Source organism: Taeniopygia guttata, chromosome Z, assembly GCF_048771995.1.
Source record: "Taeniopygia guttata chromosome Z, bTaeGut7.mat, whole genome shotgun sequence".
NCBI classification, from domain to species: Eukaryota; Metazoa; Chordata; class Aves; order Passeriformes; family Estrildidae; genus Taeniopygia; species Taeniopygia guttata.
This window is the reverse complement of record NC_133063.1, coordinates 47,062,482-47,076,301: the sequence shown is the minus strand read 5'-3', so window position 1 is coordinate 47,076,301 and position 13,820 is coordinate 47,062,482. Positions and strand designations below refer to the sequence as shown.

At 40.8% G+C, this 13,820-nt stretch overlaps 1 protein-coding gene across 11 annotated transcripts in view; it reads right to left on the bottom strand.

Moving 5' to 3' along the window:
- UNC13B (unc-13 homolog B) overlaps positions 1-13,820 on the bottom strand; it is a 208,244-nt gene that overhangs the window by 57,329 nt on the left and 137,095 nt on the right. For all 11 annotated transcript variants that reach the window (XM_030258840.4, XM_041711471.2, XM_072922644.1 and 8 more), the window contains 5 exons: positions 12,311-12,538; positions 11,853-11,994; positions 3,058-3,227; positions 2,082-2,197; positions 116-279 (listed from right to left, as the gene is read on the bottom strand). In XM_030258840.4, the coding sequence (XP_030114700.4) occupies positions 116-279; positions 2,082-2,197; positions 3,058-3,227; positions 11,853-11,994; positions 12,311-12,538 (820 nt within the window). The remainder of the gene's footprint in view (positions 1-115; positions 280-2,081; positions 2,198-3,057; positions 3,228-11,852; positions 11,995-12,310; positions 12,539-13,820) is intronic.

Genomic DNA, 13,820 nt, shown 5'->3' with positions numbered 1-13,820 from the left:
AGCTGCTGCTGCCAAGCATTCCATTATCAATACACTTCGTCTGTTAAACAGTGAGAGTTACATCAATCAGTTACACCAATTATCTGCACTAAGAAACACAGGAAATGCATCTTACGTCATGGCCTGGTATATTGACTCAATGCCATAACGCATTGCAAACTCATCCACGATCTCTTGGGCTGTCTCATCAAAATACACCTTCCATGCATCATCTCCTTTGGCATCAGGGATCTTCACCACCCCATTCCCTTGCACATCTGTGAGATGGTGAAAGAGATTCTGAAAAACAAAACAAGAACAAGTTTGTATGTGAGGCTGTTACAGCTGCTAAATAAGATTCATGAAGAGTGTGGAACTGCTGATGGGGTGGCACTACCAGAAATTTCTTGTTTCTCCTCCTCTTTTTTATCCCCTGCCCACTCTGTATTTTCTGCTTTTACCTTCTTTTCTTCTTAAATGAATCTCACAGCTGAATTTTTCATGTGCATACCTACAACTTTACCCAGCAGACAATGTGAATGATGCAGGAGAGTGCTTCAGTGCACTGAAACCATACACTAATTAGTTTTCCGGAAACCTACGCCTTTCTGTCCTCATCACGAAAATGCCTTACTATGGACAAGCTATTTAAACTAGCTGATGTTACAGCTCTGTAATTATTATTATACAGAACAGTCCAAACAAATTTATTTATTTTCCTGAAAAGCATACCCTTAAGGTCACCCCTAACAACTAAACACTTGTATTACTATTCAACATAACCTTTCACTTTATTGAACACTGCAAAAGTTTTCAGCTATCATTGCTATGCAGAAATTGCACATTCAGCTCAGTGGGCTTCTCAGTAATCTTCAAATTCATGTCACTTACAGATTCATCAGCCTTTCAGTGAGTGGCTCTCTTCAGTAAGCAATGGAAAAGTCTAATGATCTCATTAGTAGCTAGAGGACTTTGCTTTACAGCACTATTCTTCCTGATTATATTATTCTTGCTGTAAATCATCTCCATTTTAGAATATACAAAAGAAAAAAAGTGATAGTTAAAAATATACCTATTTGCAAAAAAAAGAGCAGCAAGTGATCATGCACATTCAAAGCACAAAACCAAAACAGCTTACCAAATAGTAGCCATCACTGAAATGAAAAATACAACACAGCCTACTAAAGAAAGCCTACTTTCTGAGCTTCATATTTATCTTTCAGAGACTAAGGCCAGAAGACACCATAGAGCTCCTCCAGCTCAGTGGCTGGATAAATATGCTGTTCCTGTAGATGAACATTCCTCTCTGTGATACAACTGTCCTTTTCTCTGTGTAAGAAGAATTTGCTTAACCCTCACTGACCTCAGGATACTCTTGTATACAGGGCTCTGGCTACTCTTCCTTATTCAGGCACTTTTGAGACTGACCCTACTGCCTGCCTTTTCTTTGACACAGACAGACTGCGCATCTCTCCAAGACAGGGTTTTCCCTTTAGTCTTTCTCACAAGTCATCTTTGGATTTCTCCCAACTTCTGCAGCACTGCCTGTCTAGCTCAGTCAGTCCCGAGACAGGTCAGCACCCAGAAACCTCAGCTTAATCTTCTGTTCCTCAACAATTGTTCATAACTACACACCACTGTAGCAGCACATAAGAATTTATACCATCAATATCTCCATCACGCAACAGCCCAAGATAGAGACTCTCTCCTCAATCAGAATTTACTCATAATGCATTTTAGTATGTTTCCTCTAAAGAAAGACAGAGCTACAGTACATGTTTAAAACATCACTCAAGTAGATTCACAGTCTCTCCACCTTAAACTCATCATGGGCTCTGAGGGGAACCAAAGCCTGATCTCTGACAGTAGCACAGCTGTGACAGTGGGACACAATGAGCCAGCCAGTCTCCAGAGTCAGGGAGACAGCTTAAAGCTGCCTTTGCCTCCCTGACAAATGTGGGTTTGATGAATCAGTAAGTTACCAGACATGCATGGCAGGAAAAAGAAGTCTCACCTAGGGCAAGGAGGAATATTTCAAGGAAATGAAGGTCAGAAAATTGCTTTTTCGATAGTCAGAATTAACAGATATTCACACTTCTTACCTCATGAAGGCAAGTGTACTGAACATGATATGGAGCTACTTTCTCCTCGCCTTTGATCTCCACACTGATTTGCAGGCGAATAGCCCCAGACACTGCAGATTTATCTGTTCGCTTCTCTAGAAGGCAAAAACCATCAGCAATTATATGCACTGTTCATGTTGAGAGCACAGCCATCTCAGGGTGACAACACCGGCAAAAGAAACTGCTGGAACCTTGGGCTAGACATCACAGAGAAAACTTTCTCTTGTCTTGCAAAACATTGAATAACACTAAGTAGACATCAGCACAACTGCCATGATATACCCTCAATATGACACATCTAATTAGAACATGCACATCTTTAGACATAAGACAGCCTTTCTGCCAGCAAATGTGCTACAGGGTCTTGGATTCAGTCAGCTGAACAAGAACCACTAAGGACAGACTCCTTTTCTGAGAATAGGGATGACTGATACAGTATTTGTCCCTAACTTCACCATAGCCATGAACTCCTGGGAACTGCTGGAAGAAGATTTTGGATCTCCTAGGAGATGACAGGGCCACAGTGCCTGTCAGCTCAGCACAATCTGGTTGCTTGCTGGTACTTTCTACAACAGTCACTGGAAAACATCTCAACAACTTGCCAGCTCAGTGCAGTGCACCTGAAGTTCTTATAGACTGGTAAAATGCTTGTGTTGGCATCAAAAAAAAAAAAGAACACAGGACAGCATGTCTCCAGCAGAGGCAGAATAGAGTTTTGCTCCAAGCATTTCTTCCATTGTATTTTTAAATAGCTGACAGAGAAAAAACATCAACCTTCTGGCACACTGCACTCCATTTTAACTGGGATCAGCTTTGCAGCTGCTCTGCAGCAGCATCATATGCCCTTGAAACCATGTAAACCTTTTTCTCCTTTCTTGTAAATTGTCTACATGCATCCAAGTGCTCATTCCCAAATCAACACATAACACATTTTCAGTCCCAAGGCCCTGCTCACCAAGGTTGTACCACACATCCATTTCTCCGCTCAGAGTGCGAACTTCAATGATTGTTTGCCCCAGAAAATCATCTGATTCGCGTTTCAGCCTCTGCTTGACACGAGACTTGATGTCATCATCTTCATCCCACACTCGCACCTTGATCCGGTCAGAGGAATTATGGCACTCACTGCAAACAAGAGAAAATGTAATTTCAAGAGTGTGCAATGCAGCCAACATTTATTTGTTACATTCTCTGTACTCCTCTTGACCCACTCCTCCAACATCAGAGAGACTTATTAGCAAAGTGTAAACACTGTGTATTTATTCAAAAGTGAAGTGTCTGATGTGAACCACACAACAACTTGTTGGTGCACTCTAAATGCTCCTGTGACATAGCAGATGCTCCAAATACATGCTGAATGACCACCATGTCCCAACCTCAGCCACCAGCTTCTGACTCCTCAGGCAGCTGTGACTCGGCTGCTTGTCCTCACTGTCAGCAGCAGCTCACAGAACTTGGGAATTCTCTTCACAGCTGTCAGTTTTCCTGTGAAGCCCACAGAAGCCTAGGGAAAGCTAGGCTAGTTAATGCCAGCATGCACCCCCGCCAAAAATGACAATCATCATCTAACTGGTTTCAGCAGCTCTCTCCATCAATGACCTCCTGTTCAGCTGTAGGCTGTAAGGGCTACCTGTCTTTAAGCAGTTTCTAGGTTAGCACAGTGAAGACCTGTGATGAACACCCTTTGTGCTGGCTCCTAACCAAGGATAAATAGCTCAGGTAGATGTAGATCTCTTTCTTCAAGTCACAAAGCAGTAGTGTATCAATGTACAATACATTACAATCAGATGATACACCACACTGCCTGAGGGGAACAGGTGTGATACAGTAGTTAAAGCATTGTTATTTAATTACTAGAATTGATTCTGCCTATTATTCACAGCTTAGACTGATACTTTTTGCTCTGGGCAGATCGATAAAGACATTTCCATTAAAAGAAGCAGTTTACTGTTTGATGAATCAGCACCCCCCAGTTCAATGCACACACAGGATTTACAGACTCTCCCCCTTTTTCAGGTGTTTCAGATACCTTTCGTATATCAAAACAGGCTCTTGGATGTCAGAAGTGGGTAGAACAGTATCATAACAGCTCTGCTCATTTACAGGGCATGCAATAAAGCAATTTGAATGCTCACATGAGACCATGACAAGGGTGATTACTCACCATAACCACTACAAATGTCTAGCCTCAAGCAAATAAAACCTATGAAAACAGGCAACTGCTGCTGAAGGCCTGTTTTACAGCCTTTTTAACATTAACATGCTGCATCTGTTGCTAAGCAACAGGGAGAAAGAAGAAATGGGTCAGAAGAGCTCTGCTAAGCCTGGTCAATAGGATGTTGCAGTGTCTGGTTATGAGCATGCTCTCTGCCAAGAAACCATTTGGGCTCTTACTGCCACCATTGTGATTTAGGACAACTTTTAACAGATATCCATGCAGCTCCTACAGATTTTTCCAGTAGAGGGGAATAGCTGGGAATTATATGGACAAGGTTAGAGGCAATTCCATGAAGCTCAGATGACAGGCAGAGCATAACACTGCTCCCTGCCTTTCCTGTGCAATCAAAGCTGTATTTAGAGCTCAGAATAAAAGAGGTTCAATTTTTGTCTCCCATCTTCATTCTCCTCTCCCTCCTCCTTTACTTCAAGAATGTCTTCCCATCAAAATCATGTAAACAAGTGTTCACAAGCAGGGAATGGCTGGAATTGCTGTTCTTTGTAGCACTCAAATTTATCTGTTTTGCCATGTCTGCCAGCAATACAGCCTAAGCATGAAAAAGAAATCCTCTGTTCCTGACACAGTGCACCACTGTACAGTCTGGGCAGTATTGTAGAGGCTCAGTGTTCAGAAATGCATGAGTGCCTCAAAACACAACTGGGACACAGAGCCATTTCCTAAGCATCTGTAAGTTAACTCCTGGCTTCTTCGGACATTACTTTCTGGCTGACAGCTCTTTGCTAGGATCACTATGGTCTTTTTTCTTTCCTTCCAGTGGTCTTTCCTTAAGGAAAATGTTCACTGTTCAAACCTACATCTAACTTAAGCAGTCTCACATGCAACATCCCCTGCTCCTGAGGTGGCTGGTTATCATCCTTCAGTCAAAGACAGCAGCATAACTCTCTGCAACATCCTACAGGAAGCCTTCCAATAGCATTTACTGAGCTACTAAACCTTCTATTTTACCACGTCTTTCCTTGTTGTTTTTAAGAGACTGCTCACCTTGCTTTCTCTGTGCTGGTCCCATGCCAGAGTGTGAGCTTTATCACTTGCTTACTGCAGCTGAAAGCCTTGAGCTGCTAGCTTACCATCAAACGTGTATGTCTGTAGAACCATAGTCCTTGATTTGGTGAAGCAACACAGTTGTGTCAAAACCAGTTCACTTTTCAGTGAGCACCCCAAACAGAATCAGGAACATTGGAAGACTTGGGCTTGCTGATGGATGAGAATTTTCTAATTAATGACAATAGCTTCCAATTTGTGACAGTGACACAACTCCGTAAGACTGTGGTTAACAAGCTCGGCTGCTAGAAGCTCTCCTCATCATTAAAACAGAAACTGGCACATTTCTCAAGATGCCTACCCCACTTCTTATTACATTTTTATGAAGCTTGATTTCACTGCGGGCACACATATGTCTGTCCACCCTCCTACAGCTGAGCTCTCACAGCTTTTCCCAAGAGGATGCAGAGAAAAGAAACACTCTGCAACCCCACCAAAAGGGAGAAATTACCAAATACTTTCAGGTCCATTTCAGAGATCAAAAGACTGGAAACCAAGTTTGCTATGTATATGGCTCAAACCCTTTATTTTTTATCCATAGTGTCTCATTGTTTGTAGTGGTGTCATTTTTATAAAAGCACTTACTTTTACACTTCAAGCTACCAAATGAAGTAACATTTTCCAGAAACAGCATATAAAATCTAAAAGAAAAATTAAAATAAATTTTTTTTCTATTAAGATTTTTCCGCTTCAAGCCAGTCATTGCTGCACTGGAAGCAGCTGAGTCTGACTTGCTTACTATCCCACTCTCTACCTCCATCTATTTTGCCACATTCCCCTTTAGTCTTACACAGCACCGAAGCCCCAGCACCCACACACGTCCCCTGCACTGTCAATATTTGGGTCTCTTCCCATGCCCAGCTGAGGGGAAGCACAAGAGCACACAAAGCTGTGGTTAATTCTGGTCTGCTCACACTGTGACATGCCCACACACACAGTAATTAGTACATTGGTGGCTAAACAGAACAAGCAACTGTTGAATTTACACTATAGTTCCTCCCACAATGAAGTTAGTAATTTGTATCCCTCTAATGTAGCTCCAACTTCTGAAAAAAAAATTGTAGGAAATGATTCTTAGTTCTGAGATCTCTGCCAGTCTGTAAAGGCTGGGCCAGATGGTCTTGGATGATGTCAGCGGTCTGGGACAGGTCTTTGACCATGCCTCATCTCCTTCAAAATGTGGAGAGAAAGAATAAGAAGTGCCAAAAGGTGACCAAAATGCTACTTCTGAACCAAGATTCATTCTTCAAAACAAAAACCCCAACAACATTTGTGCTGAATTTGCTAATTTTACCCTGTAGAGCTAACAGGCTAATAAAGATAAAACACAACACGTAGATTTACACAAGATCAGACAAGGAAAGTAAAAGACCAGAGGAAGCAACAACATTTTTCAGATTTTAATGTAGGTCAGTCAAGGCCAGAATTAAGTAGTTTATTTTATTTCTGGGTTTTTTTGTTGTTGTTGTTGTATTTCTGGGGTTTTTTTTGTTTGTTTGTTTGTTTTTTTTTTTTTTTGTGTTGAACAAAAATATTTATGGCTCAAGAAGTCTAGTGAATGTCTGTGTGTTCATATTCTGTGAGCAGTGTCCTTCCTGCTGACACAGTTCTGAAGAAGGGCCTGTAAAGTTCCACAGCCCAGTGCAAGGGACATTTCACACAATGGCAGAGAAAGAAAAAGAAAGAAAGTGCAGAGCTGCTTGCAGAAATAATGGATGAGAGTACTGGAGGTGGGAAAATGCAAAGGAGAGAACAGATCAGCAAGATTTTAGGACCTGTGATCATTTGAAGAGTACAGTTCTGTTTCTCAGAAGCAAAGCCTAAAAAAAGTAGTGATTTTGTGGAAAATGAGATAGGAAGGAATAGTTGTAGCAACCAGTATGTGAAAGACCAGTAAAAAGTTGCAACAACATACAGAGGAGGAGCAGAAAAAAAGTTGTTTTGGGAAATGCTACAGCTGAAAAAGCAGGAGGATTCGAATGTGGTTCAAATGAAGTGTCAAAGCATCGCAGGGTCCAATTGGCAGCTCAGCTGTGGCCAACTGCAGCGAGAAAGGAGGCAAAAAACTTCTCAGAAGAGGCTCATTTTTAAATTATAACGACTCCTCTTTTAGGGAGAAAAAAAGGACAGTGGAGAAAATACCTAAGGCAAAATAACAGTAGAAAGAGAACGAAGGAAAATCCTCAGTACTTTTTAAGTTAAGCATGACAACACAGTAATATGCCCTGAAAGCCCATTGTTGCTAAGAGCAAAGAATTTTCACTTCTTACTAGCATGAACCTCTTTTCTTAGGAGAACAGTACAATCATTTGCTGTTATCCAGTGTTACAACACCAACTGACAAATTAATGGTGCACCTCTTCTAAATACAAAGAACAAATAAAGTTATTCTGCATTTTACACCACTAGCTACATTAACTCAGCTTTCCAACTGGTGCTTGCCACAAGGCATCAGGTCTACATTCAGATTTAAGTCTCATATTGGTAACTGAGCAGGGAAACAAGTGAGATTTTATCAGTGTCAGTTTCAGTATCTGCAGTACCTGGAGATTAAAGAAAGGAAGACAAACTGGATGGCCTCTGCCACACAGTGAAGGGAGTCTGAGGGGGGAGAGTTACAATGGTTATATAAACACAGTGATCTCAGAAGGGGAAGTCTAAAATACAGCTCTGGAGCAGCACATATAATCACAGAGACAACTGAAAGAGCTGAGCTTGACAACTCGCTAAAAGAGAAATTATGGGACCAAACAGAAGCCATTGGGAAACTAGCCAGTGATTAGTTGAGAGTAGCAACATTCCCAAAGGATTAAGAGGTATGTATATCATCTGGGCTCTGAACATCCCAGTAAAATATTTTCTGTCTGCAAACACGAGGCCCTGCATTCATTTTAACTCGGTTATTCTTCTGCAGTGAGAAAGAATAAACGTGCCTCTTGCAACCTGTTCAGAGACAATGTAATCTGTTCCAGGCAATGACTTCACACCCACCATTCAAAGCTTCAAGCACAGCTGTACTCAGATCATACAATTTCAAGGGGATATTACTGTAAAATGAGCATCTATGCCAGAAAGAACAGTAACATTTAGTGCTCACAGTCTTTAAAGACTGTGGCATTCCCTGAACAAAAGGTATGGACAAGCAGCCTCCAAACAACGCCAGAGCTCTCTCTTTAAAACTGGAATTGCCCTGTGGTCAGCTTTATCCTCCTAGGCACTGTCTCCTATTGTAACCTATGCAAAATTATGCTCAGTTTCAGCCTTTACAGAAAAAAAAAATATTCCAGGAACCCTGTAATTTCTACCGACAGTCTAAAACATGTCTAAATGGGGAATTACTGTCTTGTTTTAATTGCACTAAATCTGGCAAAAAATAGCTTCCTTCTAATATTACTGGACTGCTTTCTAAGGAAACAAGAGTTATGCAGACTTGTTATAAAAGCTTCTATGTTCCAACAGGTTTTGTAAAAAAAGCCAGCTAGATGGAGAAGAAAAACCCATACCAACTGCTGTCCCTGGAAAGCCTGCAGCCCAGCTGGCTCTCATGGACCAGCCATTACAGACAACTCAGAATCCAGCTGCAGGCAGGACACATGCTGCCTTCTGTCCAGCCACAACTTAGGACAAGGGAAGGGAGCTGAGGACATGGGGAGGAAAGTACACAGCAAATGGAGGAGGACATCTATAAGCCTGCTCATCACAACTAGAGGAAAGAAACTGGGATTTACTGCAGGAGAGAAGGGATGTAATTCCAAGGGAAGCAGGGTTTCCTGAGAACATTATGCTACAGCAGTGGCTGGAGTCCCCTAGCAAGCTTCCTGCTGCCAAGCATCACATATGCAGAGTTTGCATCAAGCCTGCAGTACTTTGAACAGAGCAGAAAAATCAACACCTTATGTTTTCAAAGATCTTCAAACGCTAATGAAATATATAAAAACTTCTCCATAACAACCTATTTCCTAAAGCTATAGATGTAAATATACAAAGAGAAAATTTTCAGAAAGAAACAGCCTGCAAATCACTTGCTCAGGCAACTTGAGAACTGCGAGAACTGGTGATTAATCAAAGCAGATGCCTACAGTTACACAGGCTAGTAATGACCTAAAAAGCACTTATAATGGAAACCCAAAGTATTTTCAACTTTGCCTTTTCTAAAATATGGTTCTAAATCTGGACTTTAGAATTGGGTCAAACTTACCACATTATTTTTTTCTGAAAATACATGGAAAATGAACACAGCCATTTTTAGGGAGAGATATTTAAGTTTATATCCTTTTCTATCAATCACTGTATATAAGCCCACATCCCTCTTATTTAAAACACTGGAGACGTAAAAATTTTCAAACCTATTTAAGCTGCCTTTAATAAACTTTACTGAGCTTGCAGAAAGAATTGTATCGCTCCTTTGTATAATGTGTGCCTTCATTCATGACATGGCTATAATAAAAATGTTATAATTCTAATGACTGATGCCCACAGATTTCTGGCTCTACATTGAACCTTTGAAAACACACTGGAATTGTGATCACATGGAAAGCACTAGGCACCTAATGAACATCAGCTACAAACAAGTCTACCAAGCCAGCACTACTGACACACACAGTAGTAACTGACCTGACCTCTACTTATACATCCTGCTCCTTTTTAATTGTTAAACCATTTTGAACATCAAAGCTTTCATATATCTACTGCAAGGCTTCCAGTAACTACCAGCACACCTTGTTCTCACTACAAGAAATTAACCTCATTTCAAGAATCAAAGACATCTCCCCATCCAACCCTTTAAAGCTTGACAATCTCTTGATTGACCTGACAATCTCTTCCAAAAAAGCCTGGTATGTAATGGGTATTTTGGGCCTGAATGTCTTGATTTAAATTTCCATTTGATTATGGGTTAGGAAATTTTAGAAACTGAAGAGCTGTAAGCTGCAAAAATATCCATAAATGCAAAATAGAAACAGGGGTGTGTAGAAAACCAGTGCTGCACACACTTCTAAATTACTCTCTACTAATCTGGCAGAATGTGAGCTTTGACATCTACTAATGAAACAACATACTGATTGCAGTACTAAATGCTCTCCAGCCATCAGTGTGGAAACTGTGCTTATTCCCTTCATCTCCTCCTGCTTTTCCAAGGCAAGGAAGGCAACCACCACAGGCAAGACAGAAAGCAGCATCAACTCTAATGCCCAAGAGCATGTTATCTGCTGAATCACAGACATGGCAATTAAGTCTAAAGAGTGTCACCGTTAAAACAGTGACATTTATCACACTCTGCTATCTATCTTTAAACTCAGTGTTTGCTGAAGCTCCTAAAATTAGAAGGGAGCACGCTGCAAATACCATGGTAACTACTTGGCATGGTAAATTAAGGTCCTTAAGGCTCCTACATAGACTTGCTGCTATTGTGACTAGAGTTATCCAAATGGCACCTAAGCATTCTTACTACTTAGCAGAAATGATACCTTAGATTAAAATATGAATAAAGTCAGGGGCTTACTCACTCAAAATAGCTGTAGACTTTTCTGACATTATTAAGTAGCTCAAAATTGCTTAAAAATAATTTTATTTCTACTGTACATTGTAAAGACAAAGCAGGACTCATATGAAACTGATTTTAAAATGCAAACAAATTGCACTTTACAGAGAGATCTCCCCCACAGAAGTTAAGGAAAGAACAGGGAGGAAAAGAAAGGAAGGAGAGAGATGGTACAATGGAAGACCTTACACATTAAAAGAAATAAAGATTGTTGATGTTGAATGAAATCACCCAAAATCTTCAGAAAACATAACTGGATTTCATGTCTCCATTTTGGTTTTTAACATCTTCAATAACAAATTGAGGATACAGATTACTTATTCAATAAAAGAAGGATGGAACAATGTTATCTAAGGAATTGTGCCTCCAGACTTTGCTTTCAATTCAGACCTCAATACATTGGTCATCTTGGAAGCTCTCTCTCACAACAATAACTCCTTTGAGTTATTGTTAAATTGATGTTCCAAAACTGAAAGAAGAGGCTGCTGGTGTCCCAGACAACTGAAAACTAATTACCTTTAAATTTGGTTGCCAAACACCAGTAGCAGATCCCAGAAATAGGTCACGGAAGTTTCCTTAGTCTTTTACACAAATTTTACTCTCATATTACAAGGATTTTTTTTTTTTTAGCCAGGAACAATAGCTGCTGATTTAAATATATTATTTTCACTTTAGCATTCTCTTGGAACATCAGTATAGAACTGCTCATAAAGCAGACAAATTGTATATACACAAGGAAGACAGATGGGATAAATAGGTGTGCATTACATAGACTGTTAAAGATGTCAACCACACAATGCTGAGCAAGAATAGAACCATCCCATATTACAGGTGATGTGGGAATGCATACAGAATGAGAAGACACAGCTGTCAAAGCACAGATCATACAAACAGGTGACATGGGGCTGAGAATCCCTGTCAGAAAACTTACAAGTAAAACTTCTCTTCCCATACAGGGTTCAGATTCCCAAAGATTGTTTTTGTCCTCTTCTTTGTTTTACCCACTTGAACAGTTACATATGGATCACTGGATCCAGTCTTGTCTTTGGCCTGCAGACCCTGAGCACACACCACTGAAAGAAAAACAGAAGGTTTACCAACACCCTGCAACAAGACAATATAGACAGGTGAAGCAGCAGCTCAAAACGGCCGGAGAAACAGTAATATCCTTCATAAAAACATTTCTGATGAGCCTCAGAGAGCAATTCTGATGAGCCTCAGCTCATGGTGCACTACAGCAATAGGGGCATCTGCACCTGCCACCTGTATGTGCACCCAGCAGAAAGACAGAGAGGTCAGAGAAGCCCTCCTTCTATGTTATAATTTCACACCAACTCTCTTACTTGAGACTCTCAAGTGACACCGAGACCTCATGACTATCCCACTCACCGGTGATTGTGATCTTTGCTGACCATTTTGAGGTACCATCAAGTACACTCTGTTTCACTGTCTTCATCTGCTGAGCATGTGTCATTTTGCTCTCACAAAACACATCTCTGATCAAGTCAAAGATCTCAGGCTTGTTCCGCTCCCGGATTTTCATGCGATCCTTCATGGCCATGATGAAATTCTGGGTCCGGTCTTCAGTTCCATGCTTTGAGCTCTTCTCTGCTGCTCCTGTGTGCCAGAAAACATACAATGCTCATCAGAAACAAACACACACAAGATCACGTCTCACTGAATCTGGACAGGGGGATCAAAGCTACAAGTTAGCCTTCACATGATAGCTCCTGATACTGAGCTTTACACTCTGTTCCCCATGTTCTAACATGCACAGAGAACTTGGACCATTTGGAGGCAGAAGGTGTAGTTCCTCTATTATCTGGGTTATCTGATTGCCCTCCTAACAACAGGTTAATTTAATATCCTTACAGCGGAGGAACACCCAGGAATGAGGTTCTTAAATTAACAGCATGGCCTGTGCTCTCATCACCTTGCTATGAAGAAATAAATCCTTGCTTAGGCAACTGCTAAGAGGACATAGGACCTCCATTAGAAATAGTCCCTATGAGCTTGTCTCAGTGCTGCACTTCAGCACCACAGAAGAGAAGCTCAGAGGGATCCAAACTGTCGGCATTTTCTACCCATGTATGTCACAAAGCTCCCTGCTGAACTCAGAGTCACTGCAAATCCATGTCTCCTGCTGCCTGAAACCACCCTCTTTGGATCAGGAACCAAGCTGCACAAACATCCAGAGTGCCTCTCTGTATGACATTCTATTTTATCAGTTCACACAGAAGACAACTCAAATAATCCACTTCTAGAACTGCATAGGTATATTAACTGCAACAAATACCTGTAAGATAGCAAACTCAACAGCTCAAAACCTGGGCCATTATAAGCATCTAGTGCTATCACAGTGTCCAGCAGCTGGAAACACAAGAACCAGGCACAAAGTCTGTAACTGCACAGGTAGTCAAGTCCATCTGACAAAACAGAAGCCTCTGATTGGTTGCATACCTCTTAAAAAATTTCAAAGTTCATATAATTATGAGATAAGACGACTCCCACCACCAAATACCTCCTACTCAATTCTGACAGTCATTTTTACTGTCAAAATTTAGAAATTGACTACTGCTTCAGATGTGAGACATGCATCAATAAAAGCACCAATGTGAGCTAACAGGGCAGGTAACTCAGGTGTGAAATGAAAAGCAGGAACTCAGGATTGCACACAGTCTCTCTATACACTGTCTGCAGCAATTTCAAATTATGATCTTAAGTCAGATTAAGTTAAACCAGTACAAAAGTCCTGTGAACACATTCAATCATAACCTTTCTGTTTAATATAATATCGGTTTGTTTGTTTTTCTTCTCCAGGATAGTTTAATTAAAGTAAGCTTAGTCCTAGGAAAAATGTCCTCATTCAGGTATTCACCGAATATTAAATTACCTTATA